Below are 25,360 nucleotides of genomic sequence, written 5' to 3'. Positions count from 1 at the left end.
GTAACTTGCCAGGCTCCTCAGTCCATGGGATTCCCCAGGCAAGAATACTGGAGTGGGTAGTCACTTCCTTCTCCCAAACCACAGATCGGGTAACTCTCCCTCTGCTGTGTGGGCATGCTCACCCCTTAAGACATGATCCCAATCCCATCACCTCCTCTAGGAAGCTCTGCTGAACCCTTAAGCCCAGTTGGTCCTTGTTTCCCGTGCTGCAGGCAGATTTCCTACCACATATCCACCAGGGAAGCCCCTTAATATGCATAAAATTCACCTAAAATTCTGCTTTTGTTGAAAAGCAGGTTCTGATTCAATAGATCTCAGGTGAGGGCCTAAGAATTTACATTTCTAACAAGCTCACAGGTGACACAGAGGCCGCTTATGCTAAATCAGCTCAAAGTTCCCCCAAATGGTTATGCATTTTAGAAAACAATATACTCCTTATCTGTATCAATACCTATATCTTAAGCTCACAAACTTTTACCCAATATAGGACCATTTCTTTCTACCCCTATCTGCCACTACCTTTTCAGGTGAGTAGAAGTGTTGAGAATTGTCTCATAAAGCAGAGTTTAGGTTGTCAATCTTTCAGCTGTAACTGGTCTTCTTCACTTCTATACACAATAAATGCATCCTTTACATGTGCCATGTACGTGTTTCTGTGTAAACCTTTCTGGCCACAGAGAAATGCTGAGGGGCGTTAATTAAGACAGCGGGGCTTCCCAGGTGGTGCTAGTGGTAAAGAACACGCCTGCCAATGCAGGAGACATAAGAGACATGGGTTCAATCCCTGGGTCAGGAAGATCCCCTGGAGGAGGTCATGGCAACCCATTCCAGCATTCCTGCCTGGAGAATCCCCATGGACAGAGAAGCCTGGTGGGCGTCACAAAGGGTTGGACATGACTAAAGCAACTGAACACACACACACACAAACACACGTACGCATTAAGACAGCATGAGAAGGAAGGTCTTGCTACCTTTGCTTGTGCTTCAGTTTTAAAGCTCATCTTGGATTCACTTCATGGTTTTATTTATTTTATTGAAGGATAATTGATTCACAGAATTTTGTTGTTTTCTGCCAAACCGTGACATGAATCAGCCATAGGTATACATATATCCCTTTCCTTTTGAACCTCCCTTGCATCTCCTGCCCCACCCCACCCCGCTAGGTTGATAGAGAGCCTCTGTTTGAGTTTCCTGAGCCATAGAGCAAATTCCTGTTGGCTATCACTCTGGCCTCCAGATCCACTTTCTGCTGTTTCTTGGACGCTTATGGGGCTTTCTTTTTTCTCCTTCTACGCCTGGTAGCCTCTTGCTCCCACACCCATTCTCTCATTTTCCTCCATTGTTCCTGTCATCCCTATCGACTTGCACCCAGATAACTGGAACCAAGGAATGCATATATAAATATGAACCGAGCACACATATAAATATTACATGACTTACAATGTAAAAACGTCTTTCTTCTACTTTAAGTGCATTTGCTCAATGGCCTTACTTTTCCTGTTAATGCCTTTATCTGTTACATGAAAAGATGAATCTTTTCAGTTTTAGGTCTTAAGAACAGGCTTTGAGTAGCTATTATTTATGGGCTTCTCAGGTGGCCCAGTGGTAATGAATCCACCTGCAATGCAGGAGATGCAGGAGACGTGGGTTCAATCCCTGGGTCAAGAAGATACCCTGAGGAGGAAATGGCAACCTGCTCCAGTATTCTTGCCTGGAGAATCCCACAAACAGAGGAGCCTGGTGGGCTACAGTCCATGGGGTTGCAAAGAGTGCGACAGGACTAAAGCAGCTTAGCACAATAGCACAGTTTAAGGTTCTATTAGCTTTTGTACATCTTTATATGCCAATCTAACCACAGTCTTTTGGTTCTCAGAGTTTGCACCAAGGCACCCTGGCGTGCAGCAGGGAACTCACTGTAGCACGGGGAAATATTTTTAAAAGTTGAGGGAAACACAGCAGCCCTTGAGGAATCAGACGTCTTGTGAATTACTAACTCAGAGTAGTTCACAGTTTCAACAGTCGGTGGTGCTACCTTCCTTTTGATGATGTCATATATTAATATTTGTGAAGCTGAGTTTCCCACAATGCACCGTGCATGTGCTCAGTTGCTTCAGTCGTGTCCAACTCTTTGTGACTCTATGGACTGTAGCCTGCCAGGCTTCTCTGTCTGTGGGATTCTCCAGGCAAGAACACTGGAGTGGGTTGCCATGACTTCCTCCAGGGAATCTTTCCCATCCAGGGATCGAACCTGTGTCTCTTGCATTACAGGTGGATTCTTCTACTGCTGAGCCACTGGGACAGCCCATGTTAAAAAGCAAGTATGGTGCAGAAATCAATGTGGAGAAGTTGTGCAGTGCAAAAAAGTGGACCAACCTGTTGCCTCATGAGAAGCAAATCTGTTTTTCCTTTTTTAAATATTTATTTTTTTGCCCACTTTTAATTGTGGTAAAAAAATGTAGTCTTATCTCTTTGTTGATAAAATATAAAGACAGATTCAGGAAAATGCCTTATTAATAGTTCAGGAACACCTCTTACATACATTTGATAGAGCAATACTGGCATCTAGGATAACTTCAGTTATCTCGCTTGACTTTTTCCCCAGCGGATTTTTCTTCTTTATGGATTAGAACATCAAGGAGGTGGGGGAGGGGCAGATGGGGGGAGGAAGAAGGGCAATTTTTCTTGCTGCCAATAAAGTATACAAATCCAATGAATCAAATTGAAGCTGTGATTGTGAAGGGATTTTCCCACAAGCCTCTACATTTACCACCCACTGAGAGATCTGTTAATTACATCATTTTACTTTTGCAATGATATAAAAATAATCAGCTTCCATGCATTAAAGATTTAATAGAGTGTATTCAATGGAGTTTTCATTGATAACAATAACTTTTTTCTGCACCTACTATGTGCCAGCTACTAGTTCTTGTCTCACTTTACACTGCAACTCTATGAGGTAGATAGACTTTGCTTCTGCATTTTCTAGATGAAGAAACCAAAGCCCGAAAAAGTTAACAACGTCTGTGGGCCACACAACTGGCACCTGTCAGCACAGCGAAATGGCCTCAGATCTGCCTGAGTCCACAGCTTGCAACTCTTTCCCACGGCAATATTACCTCTCATAATTATAATCATGAAACCGATTCTTCTGAGGTTTTACCCATTGCTACTCCTAGTGTTTTGAAATATCTGTATTTAAAAATACATGCTATTTTTTAATGTAAAATGGCATCACAATTTGAGAAGAAAAAGAAGAAAAGAAAAAGGGGAGTCAATTATTTAAATAAAGCACTTTTAAAAACGTAATCTTCAATGACAATAATGTTATTTGTCTTGTAGAAAGTGTTTTCAAGATTATAAGATTATTTTTCTTTACAATAGTTGCCCTATTAATGTAGTGCTATTCAAATTTCACAAACGAAATGGAGTGAAGTACGAGTAAGTGGACTGTCTTTCTTCAGCAGTCACACAGTGTGTGAATTTCATAGCAAATACAAGGCTAGTCTCTCAAGGATCTATGCTGATGTTCACCCCTTCACTGAATATTTCCTCCCTTACTTTATGTCACATTAATAATTCACTTCATTGGAAAAATGCCTGGTTACCTCAGCCCAAACCATGGATGGTTTTCCTTCATTTATTGTGGTAGATACTTAAAAAGAATATTGGCATCCGGTTATTCAGGGATATTTGATAACAGATTGAAGAGCGAACATGCAGCCCTTGGAATCTGTAAAATTTATGCTATTTGCATGATATCCAAATATAGACGTTCTAAATTTGCGGTTATACTCATAAATGAAGATGTTTTATCATCTCTGTTATGTTTGTCCCTAATTTGCTTATGGAAAGGATGTGTGACAATTATTTTCCTGATCAGTACCATGTTCTGAAACAGAGAATCTACAAAGTACAGACCTTATCCCTGTCTTTCTCACTTCTTAGCAGGATGCAGATCTTCTGCAGTGGGTATGTGACTGATGATAAAATTTCAGTGAAATTCATGATGACAGTATAACCAAGCTGTTTCCCTGACTCAGCTCCAGTAGTCTGTAAGGGCTATAATAAGCTATGCCTCCTCATTTTACTTTCTGGAGTCAATAAAATGGTCAGATGATATTTGGAAATGGCATCTTTACATAACCATTTTCCTCTTTGGTGAACTTTGCCACAATTAAATCATAAGTTTTGGAAATGCCTGGTTATTAGCAATTATTGGAGACAAGATAAAAAAGCAGCAGCAATGCAACTAAATCTAAGGCAATGGTGGTTTTGAGGATAAAGATCTCTGTTTGGTCAGAGCATAGACGGCTCTATAGGTAGCAGAGTTAAGAAATAGTTAATTTGAACCTGGCCAAAGGACAAAAGCTCAGAATGTTGTTTTTTTTTTCCTCAGAATGAGAAAAAAGGAAGCTTCCTTTCCTTACAGCTTAATCTCTCTATTCCTATTTTTAATACATCCTACTTTATAGAATAGCTGGACCACATTTTTCAAGCTCAAGTAAAAATTAAAGGATTTATGATAATCCTATGCGGATGGTTGTGGGCGTTTCGTTTTCAACTGAAGCATTTCTCTTTCTTTGTTGCAGTGCTAACATTTCTTAGCTTCTTGCTACAGTCTTCTTTTTGAAACTACTCAAGTGAAAAAAAAAAAAAAGTCTTACCAGATAAGCAACGATTCTTACTGTATTGGGGGAAGAGTTCACATCCTCCCTGTTCTATTTATGAAAAGTAACTTCTTCAGGCTTTTAAAACCAGAATGTCAAAGAGCCCAACGGAATCCTACCTTGCCCACATACTGATAATCGGATCCCGTGTATTCCTCCAGGAGAAAGAACTGATTCCACATCCAGCTCCTTTTTGAACGGCTCAGCTCATTTTTGCTGTTTCCAGAGAGCTCCAGGGTCCTTTTCTTTGCCGGGAAACCACTAGTCCTCTTAGATAATGGAGTTGAGAAAGTTGGGTAGGGCTGGCCAACCCAAAAGAGAAGCAAGAAGTATCGGTAAGTTCTCATTCTGATGCCACAGTCCAGTCTCTGAGTTGCAGGTACCCCTCTCCTTGAAATGTCGTTTCTCACTGCACTGTATCCAGCCTCATTCCTCCTTTCTTCCTTAATGTTCTTGGCTTGGCTGTCAGAGAATATCTGGAAAGAATAATAACATATCAAGCATTTTTAGAGATGCTTAAAATTCAGTGTTAGAGCAAATAGCTCTGGAGAAAAAAGAGGACAGAAATTTGAATAGCAAAACAACAAAAAAAATAAGTTGGCTATCAATTTTGAAATGAGGAAAACGGTCTTTCAGATATGCTAAACGGAAGGCGGGTGCCAAGTGTGAAGCTACTGTTTTCCTCTCTCCTTTTCTATCACTTAAAAATCCTATTTTAAGTAATAGCTTGCTGTAGGTCAACATGCCACAGTGGATTATTTCACTACTCTTTTACCTCTGAGTATGTAGGCTGAGATCTGGTTAGAAGAAATGAGTTTGTGTTTCTGATTCTATTTGCATATTTATCCTCATGAAAGAATATCACAGACAATTTTGATTCAATTGAAAGTGGATAATGTTGAAATTTCGCTAAAGTGTATTGAGCACCTGTGATGGGAAGGCAGAAGCCTGTTCTGCAGACTCTTGGCTTCTGAGATGTGCTATGATGAAACAGCCGGGTCAAACGAGGTTGGAAAAGACCTTATGTTTTCTCTGCAGAATGCTCATTAGCGTATTGACTTTTCTGAAGTGAAATTTTGTAGCAATGATGATAAGCCTGTATTTAATCCAGTATTTTCCAAACTTGACCGGGAAAGTTTTTTTCCTCATATGACCCAATTAGTACTACAGGATGGGTTAATGAACAAGCTACAGAATTTGTGTTTAATAGTATAGAGAATAAAATGAACAATTCTCTTCAATTTTTTTAAGGAAATCCTGGTTGGCTTTTATCTCTAAATTTTACTTGTATCATAGGTAACTAAGTATGTATATTAAAATTGGTCCAACAGTTTCTTTGTAATTCTCACATGTACATCAAATGTACCTCAATACCACACTGAGGGCAATAGATGACAAGATCTTCAGAAAAGTCAGCTATTATAATTGCAGGTAATAATTTTCCATGACAAATATTAATCTTTAACATTAATTAACATAAATTGATTAAAATTAATTAATTTTTAAAAACACAGTCTAGCATTAAAAAAAAATCCTCCTGCCAGAGTGCTTGGCAAAGATGCAAAGATATCACAATTTGGTTTACCATTTTACCTAATTAAACTAATGCATGCCTATATCTCCCTCCTAAATTTTCCCACATTTCTTGGGGGAAAAAACCAATAAATTACTCCTTCATCTTACTATTTGAATAGAAAAATATTTTCTTAAATAATGCTAACAAAAATGAAGGACTTTGTAAGGTAAAATATATGGTACAGTTAAATAGGTAAATACAGGTAAATAAATGAAGATAAAGGAACAGGTTAGGCAATCTGATCAGTATTTTTTTTTTTTTTTATTCCTCTATGTCTGAAAGATTTGTCCCTTTGTCTCCTAATTTTCTACCAGGTAAACATATATATGACCAGTTTTGTTTTTTTTTAACCTCAGCAATGAATAATTATAGCCACCCAACACATGTTTAAATGGAAGTTTTCTGGTGGAATATAAGTGAAATATTTCATAGTGTTCAGCATTTTTAAACCTTTATTCCATTATTATGCATCTTCTTGACAGCAGGCTGGGGAAGTTGAAAATTCCACAGGTGAGTGAATTAGTACTGTGACAATTAGTCCTGCTGGAAGAATGCCAGGCACCAGTATATTTGTCATTATGCGGCCTTGGTACAGGTGTGGGATGACTGATGACCAATTAGGTAATGACAGTTCTCTCTTCTCATGGATAGGGTATAAGGGGGACTGAGAGACCATATGGAGAAAAGCCCTCTAAAGACATCTATTCATTTCTAGTAGTCGAGATGGCACTGAGGTTGATTCAGTGGAAATTGCATTTTTCTTCATTTCCCACATTCTCCGTTATTTGCATAGACAAATCCTGCAGTGAAGAGTTACACAGCTGCGGCTGTACTCAGTGTGTGCCCCACGGTACTGGCAGGGAAGAGGGATGCAGAGAATGGAGGTGTCAGCTGTTTAAAAAGCAGACTCCTAAAGGCCATTTTAAAGAAAAATCGATCCCTATGGATGTTGTGTGCAAACTCTACAAGCTGTTGCCACTTGAATATTAAATATTAGTTCTTTTTAATATCACAGATACCAAAATGTCAAGTATTTTACTTTTTTTTTTTTCTGCTTAGCTGGTAATAAGCTTTTAAAGTGGTACAAATTTAAGCAGTGTCTCCAAGTATGGTAGAACATCAGTTTAGTTATCAGCCAGCTCTTTTTGTATCAACTTGGGGAAACAAAAGGGAACTGTGGACAGCTTGTCTGTGAGCCCTCTCAGGGATAGTAACCCGGACATACCGTTCATCCTAGAAGAATTCCCATAATTCCCCCTGCAAGAGATTCTACTCCAGCAAAAGGGATTATAGCAGGAGCAGAGAACTGGGGCCTAATCCAGTGCTTTGGCCACTGCCTACCATAACCAACTTCCACCACGCTCGGTGCCCTTCACTGCACTCCATACACTGCAATGGGACCAGACACGTGTGAACGTCTTGCCACAAGACACGTGTCACGGCTCCTGGGTTCAGGACATCCAAAGGTGAGAAGGAGAGGAGGAAAGAAAGGATGTGTCCTTGTTAAAACTCAGTACGCAAAGCTACTAAAATTACTATGATCCACTCACATTTGGTGTTTAGAGGGATAGCTTTCTCTATGAAATTCTATAGTTAAAAAACGCCAACAAACTCTACACTGTTGAATATATAACTTAGCAATTCTCATGTAATAATATTACTCATGTAACACTACTTACTACTTCTTAAGTCAGGATTGCATGGTCATCAAGATTATCAATGTTGGAGCCAGACTGCCTGGGTTTAAATTGCTATGAATTTGTGAAAATGCTTAATCTCACTGCACCTTAGTTTCTTGTTCTATAAATGGGAGCTATTATGGTAACTACTTCAGAGGGTGTTATAAGGATTAAATATCATTACATGCACTTAAAACAGTGACTGGCACTTAGTAAGGTATTAATATGTATTAGCCATTGTTATCATTAGTACTACCACTGTTGTTATTGTTGCTATTATTTGCATTGCAAGTTTAGAATCCATCTACAGTAGCCTGCAAAAGTGTGCCAAAGATAGTATAGTTCTCTCTTAGGCTTAAATACTTTTTTCATTTTTTAAGAGGCATTTCCAAGCAAGTCAAATTCTCTTAAAATTAAAGAATAGAAGCATTTAAAAATCAGAATTAGTCCATTTTTTAATTATTTTCCTTTGTGTAGATGTCAATTCAGTGTTTCACAGTAACAGTGTAGAAATAGAGAAGACGGAAGCTTTATGCCCACAGCCTGCCTCCAGAAGAATATGGGCAAAAATGAAAGTACACCAGAGGACAGACTCATTCTTAGATTCTATGTGTCTTTTCCCCCTTTCCATTTTGTTAATGTTCTGAAAATCATCTTTACTTTATTCAAGCGAAAACAATCAGAACTAACTTCAATGTTGTAATTTTACTTTGCAAAAATGGTACTGAATACACATTCCTTGGAGAAGGAAATGGCAACCCACTCCAGTACTCTTGCCTGGAGAATCCCATAGAGGGAGGAGCCTGGTAGGTTACAGTCCATGGGGTTGTGAAGAGTTGGACACGCCTGAGCTACTTCACACATTCTTTTATGATTTAACATGCTGATATTATATCAGATGAGAATTTGATATAGTCAAAATGAATGATATCCCTATTTTAGATTTTAATCTAAAAATATGAAATGAAAAAAATCCCATGTTTCAAACATGATCTTGTGCTGAGTTGCTTTAGTTGCGTCTGGTTCTTTGTGACCCTGTGGACCGTAGCCCACCAGCTCCTATGTTCATGGGATTCTCCAGGCAATAATACTGGAGTGGGTTGCCATGCCCTTCTCCAGGGGATCTTCCCTACCCAGGGATCAAACCTGTGTTTCTTAAGTCTCCTGCATTGGCGGGAGACTTACCACTAGCACTACCTGGGAAGCCCAAACATGACCTTAGATGCAAAAGCCACTGACTTCTGAACAGTCAAAATACAGGAAAACCACATGGCAAGTAGTAATCAGATGTGCTCATGCATTCTGTAGGTGTCAGGCAGTAAAGTAAAATGACAAAAAGTAAGAGCATACATAGACACCAAATTTTAAAATAGTAGGGATGGTTATTCAATTAGGAAAGAACCAAAGATTAGACTTCCCTGGTGGCTCAGACGGTAAAGCAGTAAAGCCTACAATGCGGAAGACCTGGGTTCAATCCCTGGGTTGGGAAGATCTCCTGGAGAAGTAAATGGCAACCCACTCCAGTATTCTTGCCTAGAGAATCCCATGGACAGAGGAGCCTGGCGGGTTATAGTCTATAGGGTCACAAAGAGTTGGACACAATTGTAGCGACTTAGCATGCACACAAAAATTAGACAGTAGGGCAGGAAAGTATATAAAGCAAAATGGATATAGGGTCACAAAGAGTTGGACACAATTGTAGCGACTTAGTATGCACACAAAAATTAGACAGTAGGGCAGGAAAGTATATAAAGCAAAATGGATATTGTACCATTTTGCCCTCATCCCCTCATGGCATCGAGAGCAACCTAGGTAGAAATATAAAAAACTCTATAAAAATGAACCTTGAACTTCCTAATTATAGCCCAATGACAGTTTAGCAATGAACTTAAAAGATTTCTTAATAGATCATGTCTCTACTTTTTATTTTCATTTTTGCTGGAATCTGTTTTTTAGGAGGGGGAGATTTCTATTTCTTATAGGCAACTGCTTGCTCTGAAATATGATCTGCAAAAGGGATTGCTCTAGAAAAACAGTTTGAATCTTTGCAGAAGCCTTTTTTTTAGTGATGTGTAGAAGGTAATTAAGATGTTTATGGATGGTGGGGCAAAGTCCACATAGCATTCATAATTGAAGATTTTGAAAATTTATTTGCCTGGCAGCCAGTATGGGTGTATACTTCAGTCTTCACAAGAGCATATAGTCAAGTCCAGCTTTTATTTAATGCATGCCAGTTAGAAGAAGCCTGGGCCTCATTAATTCAGGTTCTACCAATTTAGTATATGTGATAATTAATGCAGAAGCTTGGTTGAAGTTTTCCTTTGATTAGCAAAATCTTTCCCCTTAGAAATAATAAACTAATAATGTAAAATATTTCATAGGATATATAGAATGGGAAGACAAACTACAATGTCTTCAAGTTCTCTGGAATACTTTGGAATCACCTTTTATTTGCAAATAATATGCTAATTAGAAAACATCTCTATTGACTGAATTGCTTCTCCGGAGACTCATGTTTGATAACAGTTTGAAATATCTGGTTTTGAGATACTGATTTTATTATACTATTTACAGACAAATAAGTAAATACTAGACAGATTTAAAGGCAATATAATTACTTTGAAGTTTTAGAATTCAGACTTGGCATACATTTATTCTGGTGTTCCTGATTAATTCTAATCAGTGCAATATTACTATAATGCCATCTAGGCTTACAAATTAAACCAAGTACATTCATTTTTTTTTTTTTGGTATGCAGAGCCTTAACTTTGGCACTGAAAGCCCGGTCAGCATTCAATAAAGCAACATAATTAATAAACTTGAACCATTTACACTAGCAAGAGAATGTTTTTTAAAATCTGAAACAAAATGATTTTTTCAAATAAATGGTGTTGCACAGAAATACTCTAGCATAGCACTTTGCATGATTCTGCTCACAGAAATATTTCTGAAAATACTATCTACCCATAAATCATCCTAACGCATTGGCATAACCCATTAGTAATGCTTTTAACATATGTACCATGAATCCCTGAGGCTTCCCTGGTGGTTTGGTGGTAAAGAAGCTGCCTGCAATGCAGGAGATGTGGGTCCGTGGCTTCGATCCCTCAGACAGGAAGATCTCCTGGAGAAGGAAATGGGAACCTACTCCAGTTTTCTTGCCTGAAAATCCCACGGACAGAGGAGCCCTGAGGGCTGCAGCCCATGGGGTCGAAAGTGTAGGACACGACTTAGCGACTAAACCACCACCACCACCAGCATAAATTCCTACTGAATTTTTGGTACATCTCACATTATACTGTCCATGAAGTAGAAAGTGAAAGTCGCTCAATTGTGTCTGACTCTTTGTGACCTCATGGACTATGCTGCTGCTGCTGCTAAGTCACTTCAGTCATGTCCGACTCTGTGTGACCCCATAGACGGAAGCCCACCAGGCTCCCCCGTCCCTGGGATTCTCCAGGCAAGAACACTGGAGTGGGTTGCCATTTCCTTCTCCAATGTGTGAAAGTGAAAAGTGAAAGTGAAGTCGCTCAGTCATGTCCGACTAGTAGCGACCCCATGGACTGCAGCCTACCAGGCTCCTCCATCCATGGGATTTTCTTGGCAAGAGTACTGGAGTGGCTTGCCATTGCCTTCTCCGTCACGGACTATACAGTCCATCAAATTCTCCAGGCCATAATACTGGAGTGGGTAGATGTTCCCTTTTCCAGCGGATCTTCCCAGCCCAGGGATCGAACCCAGGTCGCCTGCATTGCAGGTGGATTCTTTACCTGCTGAGTCACCAGGGAAGCCCATATAAAGTAGGAAACGGCTGGTTATTTACAACTATTTAACATTTCTTTTGACCCTATTGTATTCCAACTCAGCCTGAAATCTCCCCATTCCCACACCATCTTTGAGTACACTGGGGACGAGGATGGTCTTTACTCCATTGCTGCTGCTGCTGCTAAGTCACTTCAGTCGTGTCTGACTCTTAGCTACCCCACGGACTGCAGCCTACCAGGCTCCTCCATCCGTGGGATTTTCTAGGCAAGAGTACGGGAGTGGCTTGCCATTGCCTTCTCCGCTTTACTCCATCAAAACCTAGCAAATCAAAGAAACAGGACTGTGATGTCAGGATGAACTAAACAGAGTGAAGCCAAAGGGGCACGTCTTCCTACAGGTAATCCTTTAAAAATATATACGCGTTCTTTATTCTGAGAGGAGTTTTACAGCCAATTAAGTTGGTTCACAATCAATTTTCAGATAACCCAAGGAACTTTGTTTTGAATAGGTTGCCACCTGCTATGAATAAAAATAAGTCTATAGTACATGGCTGATCTTCTAGAAGTGGTGACATAAGGATCGAACCAATTTAAAATTTTTGGTAGAGATTTTACATGAAGTCTTCATTTCTAAACCTCCATTTCATTTTTCTGTAAATGTCAAAGTCACTGTTGAGTAAAATTGGTTCCGTTTCGTGTGTGTAATGAACTCCACTGAAATGTGTCAAACAGCCTAGGCATCTTCCATCACATAGCATTCCTCTTGTGCCAATGAATCATTATGGCAACAGTCATCGAATGCTGCCCGAATTTTTTGTAAATGTTTATATTTGTGGATAATATGCCAATCTGTTTGCAAACTGATGTGTTTCCAGATGAAGCTATTTCAACAGTATTACCCTTGTTCTAAAATCATATTCCAGACATTGCATTAATGAAGATAAAATCAAATGTGTTGCAGCACAGAAAATGGTGTTTTATATGTAGTTGAGGCTTAAGGAATATTTGTTGAGTTGAAATACTCAATTGGGACCAGAAAACCCCCAAAACTTGAATCCAAAAGACAGAATTCTTTCTCCATGGGGGTTGGGGTGATCCAAACTATTTTATCATGAGAGGAAGTATCAGAATATGGTTAAGAACAGATTCTGGCAGGCCATGTCTGGCTTAGCTCAGCCTCACCCAACACTGGCTGGGCAAGTAGAGGACGAATGTGTGTCTACATTTTTTAAAAAAATCTATAAAACACAATGATATTAATAGTATCTACCTTGTAGGACGGCTGTGAGAATCAAATGAATGAGTCCCCATGAGGTCTTAGCTATTAAGATGCTCACTAATACCTCAGTGGTATCTTAGCAGAGGACACACTTTGCCTCTTGCACATCTCTTGTTTTACCTTTTACAACTGAGAAACTGTGGCCAGTGGCTCATCTTTAAAGATCAGCACATGCCTATTTCTGGATTAATTTGGAGCCACAGAAGCTCTAGTGACATCTTCATTTCTGGAGTGGAGGGAGCTGCCTGCTGAATCATGTTGGCACTTGCCTACGACCCTTATGGATGCCGCATAATGTGTGTTCATCTCACATTCTCTGCAGTTTTCTTAAACCTGCTTGCTTCAGTCCTTTATGTGCATTGCCTGGCTCCTTGTGCATGCTGTCTTTTTCCCAAAAGATTTACTTGTGTGAACAAAGGAGAAGAGAAAGCATTTTATGCTTGTAACTAGCTATTCATGGCATGAATTTTGAACATTTCTGTAGCAAATTATATGTTCAGGTTGCAGAACTGTATGAAAGACTTGGTTTCCTATTACTCCCTGCTTGTACGTTAGGACTCTTCTGCAGCTTTGTTAATTCTTTTGGACGCATGGCCATTTAAGACAATGAGCTTGAACAAGACTGCAAGATGTCAAAAACCACTTGTACATTCTTGTGAATGATTTCAGTGGGTTTGCTCTTCTTTCAATAGCTTAATGAAAGGGCAGCCAGAAGGTACTGGCTGGGAGCTACAAGGCTACCTTGGTGGGGTGAGGAGTTCAAGACAAATTTAACTTTATTAAACTAAAAAAGGAGTCACATGGTTGGGTTTACCATAAAGTCACTGTGAAACCTGGCACATCACAGACGATTTTTAAAGGCTCCTACTCACCTCATGCGAAGAGTTGACTCACTGGAAAAAGACTCTGATGCTAGGAAAGGTTGGGGGCGGGAGGAGAAGGGGACGACAGAGAATGAGATGGCTGGATGGCATCACCGACTCTGTGGACATGAGTTTGAGTGAACTCCGGGAGTTGGTGATGGACAGGGAGGCCTGGCGTGCTGTGATTCATGGGGTCGAGGAGAGTCGGACACGACTGAGTGACTGAACTGAACTGAACTGAGCTGAACTCATGAAAAGTGCTATGAAGAGTGGAGATGTACTTATTCTTGCTGATATAATGTCTAAGGCTTTATCACTTATATGAAGTCTAGCACATGGAGAAGGCAATGGCAGGCCACTCCAGTACTCTTGCCTAGAAAATCCCATGGATGGAGGAGCCTGGTGGGCTGCAGACCATGGGGTCACTCAGTCGAACACGACTGAGCGACCTCACTTTCACTTTTCACTTTCACGCATTGGAGAAGGAAATGGCAACCCACTCCAGTGTTCTTGCCTGGAAAATCCCAGGGACGGGGGAGCCTGGTGGGCTGCCGTCTATGGGGTCGCACAGAGTCGGACACGACTGAAGCGACGCAGCAGCAGCAGCAGCACATAGTAATAAATTTGGTGGGTTCTGTCCCTGAACTATGTGCTGGGCACTGTGTTTAGCACATCACAAATATTATGTCTTCATTTAATTCTCATGATACTCTGTGGGGAAGAGAATATGCTTATAACTTCTGCAGATGAGAAACTGAAGTTTAGAGAAGCTGAGTGACTTGTCCAGGGTCATGTAATGGGGACGTGATGAAGCCAGACTCTAGCCCTGGCATATGACTCTAGAGTCCTTGTTCTGAACTCACTCTGACGAGTCACAGGTCGCCAGGCTGCTGCCCATGAGAAGCACTCAGTATAGCTGTGACCTTACAGCAGAATCTTCACAACTCCTCCAAAAATATAACAACAATACAGGTCTCTGAGAGGTAAAAATAGTTGTCACAAAATGTCTAAGCAAATAAAGACAGCAAACAATGTTGCTTTGTCCCATGCAATGAGTTAAATGCTTCTGAAACATGTAGTCTTAAACAACAATTCTTTGAAACGGAGACCATCACTCTTATCCTTCACTCTAGAGACAGGAGAGGCAGGCTTGGAAGGAATGGGATGCTTTGCCCAAGGGGGCATAGCTAGCGGCTGGTAGAACTTGGATCAAACCCAGCTCATCTAGAGGCTCCTTCTTAACCACAACATTCACTATCTCATTTGTATTTTGCTCATGGAAACAGCATCTAGGTTTTATTTACTCTCATTTCAGACAAGATTTGAACAAATTTATCATCAGGTTTCTAAATCCCCAGCAAATTAAAGAGACCATGTAACGAGTACTGGAGGCTGGAGACCCATTAGTAGGAGAAAGGCAGAGAAAGGCTTCAAAAGACAGGCAGAAAACTAAGGAGAAAATGGACGGAGTCAGGGGCTGGCCCTGGCAGTCAGGCAACACTCTGTATTCCTATGCTGAGGACACTGTCTGAACACACACACAGGTGTACGCCTGTAAAATAAAGTGGATGTATGGATGAACTCATGAACGGCTGAATATAAGGATGACTAAACACATGGGAAATAGATGGAGAAACAGTGGAAACAGTGTCAGACTTTATTCTGGGGGGCTCCAAAATCACTGCGCATGCTGATTGCAGCCATGAAATTAAAAGATGCTTACTCCTTGGAAGGAAAGTTATGACCAACCTAGATAGCATATTAAAAAGCAGAGACATTACTTTGCCAACCAAGGTCCGTCTAGTCAAGGCTATGGTTTTTCCAGTGGTCATGTATGGATGTGAGAGTTGGACTGTGAAGAAAGCTGATCGCCGAAGAATTGATGCTTTTGAACTGTGGTGTTGGATAAGACTCTTGTGAGTCCCTTGGACTGCAAGGAGATCCAACCAGTCCATTCAAAAGGAGATCGATCCTGGGTGTTCATTGGAAGGACTGATGCTAAGGCTGAAACTCCAGTACTTTGGCCACCTCATGTGACGAGTTGACTCACTGGAAAAGACTCTTATGCTGGGTGGGATTGGGGGCAGGAGGAGAAGGGGACGACAGAGAATGAGATGGCTGGATGGCATCACCGACTCGATGGACATGAGTTTGAGTGAACTCTGGGAGTTGGTGATGGACAGGGAGGCCAGGTGTGCTGTGATTCATGGGGTCACAAAGAGTCGGACACGACTGAGCGACTGAACTGAACCGAAACACGTGAAGTGATGATTTGACTAATGACTGCAAGAATGGACATAAGAATACCTCACAGCACTTGAGCGAAATCTAGCACATGAATATTCATGATGATGACCTTGCATCATTAAGAAGACTTCCTAGTTTTCTTGAACTTTTGCCTTGAGAAGGCATGGATATGTAGAATGAACACAAGCAATATGATGGTCAGAAGTCACAACAATGATATTCATTTGTCCATACCACATGGCATGTAGGGTCTTAGTCCTCTGACCAGGGACTGAACCCGGGCCCTTGGCAATGAGATCACAGAGTCCTAACCTCTGGACCATGAGGGAATTCTAACAGTGGAAACACTGGGTGTTAGGCGTCACTCTCTTTCTCTCTCTTACTCCCTGTGTTATGTATCTCAGGCAAGCTCTTCCCCACTATAAGCTTTTGTTTCTCACGTGTAAAATTAGGGCTGGTGAGCTGATACCCTCCGACAGAAGATCACTGTGGTTAGAAGCATGCTCTGAGTCAGTTCACCCACATGTATCCCGGCATCAGTATTTATTAGTCCTGAGAAGTGAGCAAGTGGCTTGATAGTCTGTGCTTCAATTTCCTCATTTTCAAATTGAGAATGGTACAGTTTTAGGATTTTAGTGGAGGCCCTTCCCAGGTGGCACCAATGGTAAAGAACCTGTCTGCCAATGCAGGAGATGTAAGAGATGTGGGTTCGATCCCTGGGTGGAGAAGATCCCCTGGAGGAGGGAATGGCAACCCATTCCGGTATTCTTGGCTGGAGAATCCCATGGATAGAGGAGGCTGGTGGGCTACAGTCAACTGAAGCCACTTAGCATGCATGCAAAGGAGGCACCTGATAGACAGCACTTCTCTTTCTCTTCCAAATTTCAAAGATATTAAGAAAACAACAACCATAATAAAGGAGTGTTGGATAGACACCAAAATATCACCTTTATTACTAAAAAAGAAGCCAGTGGAAAGGTAGATTAGTTTGAAAGCCTAGTGGGCTTGCTAAGGAAACCCAGCACTAAGCAGACTCCCCACTAGAGTTGGGGTTACATTATATTTTACTTTTCCTTTACAAAAGCAGAAGTGGCTGCTACCCACTGACAGCAGGCTCCAAATCTACAGTTCGAAGACAGAGGGAATCACTTTCTGCTTTCAGCTCTGGCTGGCTCAGGTTCAGAACTCAGAGGTCTGGAGGAAGTGATCAGGCAGAATCTGTTTTAATCCCCACGAATTAAAAAAAGATCATTAGAAACACTAGTGATCGTGAGAGCTGGTAAATCACTTATCAATTAACAACAATTCTTGTACTTAAAGCTTTGCTTTTTTGGAGTTATTTACAGCATCACAGAAAGGGGAAAAATAGTATGAATAATTTAAAGACTGGGAGTTTAAAACTTCCCTTAAAATATCTCTCACTTCAGGTCAATCAATGCATTACAAGCAAAATGAATTCCTTTCCATCTCTCTTCACCTTTCCCACCATCCCTGTTCCCCCTACACACAGAGAAATATGGCAAAAAGCGATGATGTGCTTTGTACATTTACCTGTTAACACTGAAAAGCTACACTGGCTATTCTCACCCCAAAGAACAGCACTATTTACGGAGGTGTAACCTTTTACAGCAAGTTGTAATGCAAAAAAATAATTGAAGCCCCTCTTGCTATTTGGTTAGCTTCATTCATTCAGCGTGTTTTATGCAACAGTTTATTTGCAGAGGATCCATAACCTAAATTAGATCCTTCTCATAATATCCTGGTGTAATAACTCTGAAGAAATTTAATTGAATAAATATTGTATAACAACTTCAAGAGGTACTGCAACATTTAAAGGTTTATTCCCTGAGACTAACTAAAGTAGAAAAGGGCCTGTGAAGTTGGGAACATCTTAACTGATTCAGGCTAATGTTAACTGACCATCAAATGTGACTTGAACTAGACAGGAAGACAATGTGCTTGAATGGGTTGTTGGATGTTTTATCAATTTTGATTGCCTCCATTTAAAAACTTTAATTAGAACCTCTGTTTACTCGAGTCAAATTGTGCATAAAATTTCATGCAAAACATTTTAAAAGGGAATTTTAATTATACCACTAAAGAAATGCCCTTGCTCAATGTTTACTAAACACTTGCCAGAACAAGTTAATTAATACATGTTTAAATAAGTGAAAGAAGAAGAAGGGAAACAGGAAAAAAAAATCGCATTCATCTTTTGTCAAGTTTCACTGCAGTTGTCAAAGAAATTCAATTTCCAGTTTAACGACTGCACTATCACAGTGTACATGTGTAATTATAAACAATGGAGCATCAGAAAACAGTGAAGGCCAGTGGAAAGCTAATACTCAGTGGAAGTTGTTGTTCAAAATAATTGTGCATTGTTACTTGACGTTCTGCCGTCATCAAATCAAGCACTGTTCAGTATCTTTCATCTATTAATTATCCCAAGGTAGAAAATTAGAATGTTCACATGGTAATTTTTTAATAGGTCAGTAATATGCTTTTTATTTATTTAAAGCTACAGAAAAATACTTTTTAATGTAAAGAGCACAATATGTAGAAAAAGAGCAATTTTGATGATACTGAATTTGTAGTTCTAATTTTAACACGCCACCAAGTTTTCAGCTTTATCTTTTCAAAATCCCTGTTTTCCTCACCTATTAATGTAAACCACACTGCTTGTGTTAGTAAAATAGATGTTGAAAAACAGCTGACAATCTATAAGAAAAGCCAGATGAAATCAATCTTTCTGGGATGTGCCCTGTTATCTCAGTAGCTTTATGAAAAATGGGAAGAAAAAATATCCAAAATAATTTTGAAATCTTTTGGAGAGGGAAAATGCACATATTCCATTAATGCAACTGCCACTACTAAGGAAGTTATTCTTTGAATCAGCATGTCTTGCATCAGTCCTGTTACAGTTATTCCTGTATTGCTGAAGCTGATCATCACATTTCTCAAATGGTCTAAGAAGCCGCAGCTTGTGCAAGTCTGGGAAATAATGTTGACTTAGGAGCAGGTCTTAAGTGTTTTGTTTGAAATTCCAAGAGGGGTGGGATGGGAGTCGGGGAGGGAGGCTTTAGAGGGAGGGGGTATAGGTATAATTATGATTGATTTGCATTGTTGTATGTCAGAAACCAATACGACATTGTAAAGCAATTAAAAATTTAAAAAATAAAAACTTGCTCAGAACAAACATTTAACTAAAGAAAAAAAAAAAAGAAGAAAGAAATTCCACTGATGGGTTAGGCCAAGCCAGTTCAGACATTTGAGTTAAGCCTCACTGATTTGTTATGAAAATTAAATACGATACAGTATGTAAAACACTTACCACATTGCCAAGTAAGCAGGCAATAAATAGCAGCCAATATTGCTTTTGAGACTATTGTTTACCAAGAGCTGATCTTATGCAGTGCAACAATAGTACATAAAACATCTATAGTCTTTGGGCCACTTACTATTAATAAAAAACATGAAGTCAAAATATCATAAAATGCAGCCTACTTAAAAAACAAAACAAAACCCTTTTCTTCCACATATTATTATTCTTTATACCTAGAAAAAGACGTTTGGTACTTAAGCATGCTGACTTGCTCTATAATTTCAGTTGGCAGGGGAAATACAATTTCCCAATATATTTTTCCTAATAAAATAAAGAACCTGAAGTGCCAGCACATTTACACACCTACCAATTATGAAATGAGTTTCCTTGGATATTAAACCTAAGCCAAAATATAATTTAGTCCTATAAAATACTGTCCAACCCAGCGATAGTTCCACTTGGAGCATCAGGAATTGTTATTTAATTAGCAATTGATTAGTGGACTTTAATGTAACTTTATTTTTTCCCACAACACACTAAAAAGTTTTGTAAAATGAGCATTTTTCTCCATATGAAGGAAAAAAGTACATATCATACATATGTTTTTTGAAATGTCTTAAAAGCATCTGAGAGTCAAGTGTTTATGACATCCTGAATGTTAGAAGATGCTGCAGCTCTGTCACTGATGTGGAATTTCTTTCAGATGACTGTAAATAAAAATCAGGTACCCATGGTTATAAATACTCCATTTCACATTTTCTCCAGCAACAGCAAAAAATTTCAGTTAATTGAATCTCAGCCAACTACAAATAATGCCAGAAGTGCAATATTTGGTGCTCCAGGTCATAGACAACCATTAATTAAGATGCAAAGGATCAGCGTTAGAGACCCCAAATACAGATTTTTGTTCCAGAATTTTTTTTTTTTTGATAGGTATGGGCTGAAATAGCTATAAATACCACTTAAACTATATGGGAAAAGAGGGTTTTGGGTACAATTTTTATTTTACTTGCTCTGGAATTTTTGATAAAATTCTGAAGTGTCACTTTTGAAAATGAAAATAAGATTATTTTCACTTCAGGATTTGTTCAGTTCAGTCGCTCAGTTGTGTTTGATTCTTTGTGACCCCACAGAATGCAGCACGCCAGGCTTCCCTGTCCATCACCAACTCCTGGAGTTTACTCAGACTCATGTCTATCGAGTCAGTGATGCCATCTAACCATCTCATCCTCTGTCAGCCCCTTCTCCTCCCGCCTTCAATCTTTCCCAGCATCAGGGTCTTTTCTAGTGAGTCAGTTCTTCGCATCAGGTGACCAAAGTTTTGGAGTTTTAGCTTCAGCATCAGTCCTTCCAATGAATATTCAGGACTGATTTCCTTCAGGATTGACTAGTTTGATCTCCTTGCAATCCAAGGGACTCTCAAGAGTCTTCTCCAACACCACAGTTTCAAAAGCATCAATTCTTTAGCGCTCAGCTTTCTTTATAGTCCAACTCTCACATTCATACATGACTACTGGAAAAATCATAGCTTTGATTAGACGGACCTTTGTCGGCAAAGTAATGGCTCTGCTTTTTAATATGCTGACTAGGTTGATCATAGCTTTTCTTCCAAGAAGCAAACATCTTTTAATTTCATGGCTGCAGTGACCATCTGGATTTGTATTTATAGAAAAAAAAAACTGTTTGCATTTCATGTCAGCTCTATTTCAAAGGAACACAAATTCAGTGATTTCCCATTGGAGAGATGGAGGGGGAAGACTAAGATCCTTTAAGATGGCTAAAGTTACCAAATGTAAAATTTATAAACCATGACATACCTTTTTTTAGAAGTTTTCCCCAAATCACTTGCTAAGAGGCTTATAGAAATGAATTATTTTCAAGATACTATCCATCTTTCAAAATATCTAGATTTTCTGGCAGTAAAATTTTGTGTGCGTGTGTGTGTGTACATTTTGCTTTCTGAAATGTAGGTATTTCTTCATGTTGCTTTATGGTGGTTGAGCTCAAACAAGAAGAATTCTGAGAAAAAGATCAGTACAACTTGTTAGCTTCCCGATTTATCATCCACCTATACAAGATTTAATGGCTGTGTTAACCCAGAGTCTCAAGAATAATTATAGTCTAAAACAAGTCCTTAAAGGGAAGAGATGAAAAGAAATATAGAAAGGGAGGGCTGTCATGAAACAGAAAATGCACAAGCAAGGGAACTTTCATCATGTTGAGTAAGTACTTTGCTATGGGATTCTTTTTAAAATTAAGGTGCCTGGCAAGTTGGATGGAAATAAAATATGTATGATTAGCAGGGAATACCTTGGCTCAGAGTAGTTGGAAATGAGTGGAGAAAGGACAGAGAGGTATTTTTTCCCCCAAGTCATTACCAGCTTTAGTTCACAGAAAAGTTATTTCAACTTCTCTCTTTGAAAAACTGCTTTGAGGTCTGCTTTTAATTTGAACAGTTAAATATCGTATTCATGCCAATGAATCTCTTTTCTTGTTTAATATCATTAGGAAGAAAGCCTCCCAGGCCAGAGTGAATAGTGTAATTGCTTAAAAGAAGAAATATATAGCATACATATTTAATAAAAACCTTTAAAACAATTTCCTTATGTTGGCCAGGCGTTTTTGTTTATATAAGATAAACTTTTCGCTTTTAAAACACTAAACTACATTCAACCGTATGGGAAAATTTCTAGAATAAGATTTTAGTTAATAACCTCACAGATCTTTTACTGATTATATCTGTTTAGGCTGCAGGTCAGTTTTACAGGATCCTTAATTCAGCTCATGCAATTAGAGTAAACCATACTATAAATCTGAAAAGCTCCTAAGAACAATATAGAAGTCATCATGCAACTTTGGTCATAAATTCCATGAGATAAGTGCTTTGATATTTTCCATGTCTTGAAATACTCCCAACAACTGAAAAATATTTGTTTTCATGAAAAGTTAAAAAAAAAATTGAGCACATCACTACTTTTCAGAGCTCAACAGATTGCTGTCTGCATGACATTTCTTGCTGTTTATAACTAAAGAGAAATGACTTTGGCACTTATATCTGTTTGATGAGAAATTGTTACTGCAATTGCCCTATGAAACATCAAGCCACCTGTCACAGCATCCCTGCTGTTTTGTTTTTTTGTCCAAGGCAATCCTCTCCCTGATAGCTCAGCTGGTATAGAATTCGCCTGCAATGCAGGAGATGCTGGTTTGAGTCCTGGGTCAGGAAGACCTGCTGGAGAAGGAATAGGCTACTCACACCAGTATTCTTGGGCTTCCCTGGTGGCTCAGATGGTAAAAACTCTGCCTGCAATGCAGGAAACCTGGGTTTGATCCCTGGGTTGGGAAAATCCCCTGGGGAAGGGAACAACAACCCATTTCAGTATTCTGACCTGGAGAATTCCATGGACAGAGGAGCCTGGCAGGCTACAGCCCATGGGGTCGCAAAGAGTTGGACACAACTGAGCGACTTTCACTTTAATCCTCTCCAGTCAGCAAGAGGATAGAAAAACAGTGTGCTACCAGACCGAAGTAGCTGCAACATTCTGGCAAACAGAATGGACTTCAGAGTCAGTCAAATTATAGGGTGAAAATTTTATTTACTTGTGTGACTTTGGACATATTACATAACCTTTTAAAGTTTTAGCCTTTTCACCTTAAACTGGGGATGATTATGTTCAGGTCCCAGGTTATTAACGTGGAGACTGAAAGGGTGTGCAGAAGGAGCAGATACATAGCAGTTATTATTCGGTCATTTTGGGGGTGAAGGTTTGATGCATTGATGACTTTGAGACGTTTTTCTTTGTCATAATGGCTTTTCAGATACGGAAGATAGTCAACCTTCTGTCTTTGCTGCAGAGATCATGCGTAAGGATCTCTGAGAGGTCTAAAGGCAGGACCCAAAGTGTGAAATTTATTGAAATCTTCAGTTTTATCTTAAACACATATGTATACTTTGTGTTCTACTCAGTAACAGATGTATATTGTTTTATTAGCCAAATCATTTTTGCTCCTTAAATCTTCTTGTACATCTGACGCTCAGGTGTTACCTTCATTTTGTGGCACGGCCTGACCTCTGGCACCATGCTGGGAATAAGGACGGCCAGTCTGGGCAGCATTGGAGAAAGACCAGGAAATTTAGGCTTCCCTAAACTCTGCTTTCTAGTGCCTCTGTACAGGTAGTAGGGCTTGGGGACCTCCCTCTCTCTGACCAGCCCTCTTATTTCAAAATGAGACATAGGCAGGTTCTCTTGTATGGATTATTCTCACCATTTTAATTTAAAATTTTAGCTTATTGGCCTAAGAAATGGGGTGCAATTGGGGCAGAGGAAGAGGATGTTGAAAATAAATTTCTATCCCTTAGTGAAAAAAGATAATAAATGGTAGAACATATGCCATTCTAGGTTCCCCCTCACCTGTCCCTATTTTGGAGTCCACCAAGAAAGCACTAAGATAGACTTTTGATTGGCTGCTCTAGAAATTATGGCACGTGCTTGTGTGTGTGTGTGTGTGTGTGTGCACGCTCAGTTGCTCCGTCGTGTCCAACTTTTGTGACCCCATGGACTGTAGCCCACCAGGCTCCTCTGTCCATGGAATTTTTCAGGCAAGAATACTGGAGTGGGTTTCCATTTCCTACTCCAGAGGCATGTGCTCAGTAGAGGTTAAATCTCATTCTATGAATCATGGGAAACTTGTAGGTAACTTCTCAGATTAAGCGAGAAGGAAGATGAAAAACCATGCTTTGGGTGGTTTGCTATACAGACAACTGGGTTCTTAGGCGCAATAACGTTTCTTGTAAGTAAAAGTCCATGAGATAGTAAATCATTGCTAAATAAATAAAGCGTGGCATAAATAATAAAAGCATTGTTTTCTGTCTGTCCTCAAAGTTCTGTTACTCCGATTAAGTTAAATAACTATTCAACCTAAAAGTAAAACCTCATTATATCCCCTGGTCACCAACAGCCCTCTAACCCATGAGCTGGGACACACAGGTGGAGAACATTACGGGGGTAGGATGGTACTTGGTACCATTTCATCCTGGATAAAGGCCAATAAGGTAGACGGGAGACAGGGAGGAAAAGAGAGGAAGAATGAGGGCAAACATGTACGTTTATCTCCCACTGTTTGCTTACATTGCATTCAGTGTAAGTAATATTTACTTGTTCCTGGGGCCCATGACATGTGGCACCTTTCTGACTTCATAGAGGGACTATTGTGTCAATCTGGTGATTAGACTGTGTCATACACAGGTAATGACCGAGTTAAACTCAGCGTGAGTCTCCCCTCTTCAGCTCAAGCTTGCTTCCTGCTAGAAAGGGACATGGTTCTTCTGCTCCCTCTCTCTCAGCCCCTAGGCCTCAGTTCCTGCTCCCTGTCAACACTGAAGTTGTTAGTAGGAGGGAGGGAGGGACAGGTAGTGGGACAGTTCTTTCTACTTTCTGTGCCAGTCAAATTGTGCAAGTTGATATTTCTGGATGGCTCAGTTATATGATTAGGGCTTCCCTTGTGGCTCAGTGGTAAAGAAGCAGCCTGAAGTGCAGGAGGTGCAGGTTCGATCCTGGGTCAGGAAGATCCCCTGGAGGAGGGCAGGCAACCCATTCCAGGATTCTTGCCTGGAGAATACCATGGACAGAGAAGGCTGGTGGTTACAGTCCATGGGGTCACAAACAGTTGGACACGACTAAGGCAACTGAGCACAATTATATGATTAAAGTGAACGTTCCCCGCTTGTGGCACTTTGATGGACTCCTCACATCTTTCCTATCTGGGCCCCTGTTCTACAATTCCCTACCTCCAGGCATATATGATTCTATTCAAGACGGCCTAAGAAGACGCCTACCTGGACACTTTCATCAGACTCTGCTGAAGTCACCGTGCTCTTCCAGGCCTTCCAACTGGACAGAGCCCAAGACACCCAGCTCTAGTTCTTTCCCATTTGGCCCACTTGCGTTCTCAGGAAACACTCA

The 25,360-nt window shown here is 40.0% G+C and overlaps 1 protein-coding gene across 2 annotated transcripts in view; it reads right to left on the bottom strand.

Annotated features, from left to right (window-relative positions):
* Positions 1–25,360, bottom strand: part of CDH6 (cadherin 6) — a 165,577-nt gene that overhangs the window by 73,716 nt on the left and 66,501 nt on the right. For both annotated transcript variants that reach the window (XM_055422235.2, XM_055422236.2), the window contains exon 2: positions 4,787–5,143. In XM_055422235.2, coding sequence (XP_055278210.1) covers positions 4,787–5,014 — 228 coding nt within the window. In that variant the 5' untranslated portion in view covers positions 5,015–5,143. The remainder of the gene's footprint in view (positions 1–4,786; positions 5,144–25,360) is intronic.

The sequence above is a fragment of the Moschus berezovskii genome, chromosome 18, assembly GCF_049115385.1.
Source record: "Moschus berezovskii isolate FMDL1 chromosome 18, NW_MosBer_1.0, whole genome shotgun sequence".
Taxonomy (NCBI): domain Eukaryota; kingdom Metazoa; phylum Chordata; class Mammalia; order Artiodactyla; family Moschidae; genus Moschus; species Moschus berezovskii.
The sequence above is the reverse complement of the archived record's forward strand: the minus strand, read 5'-3'. Positions and strand labels throughout refer to the sequence as shown.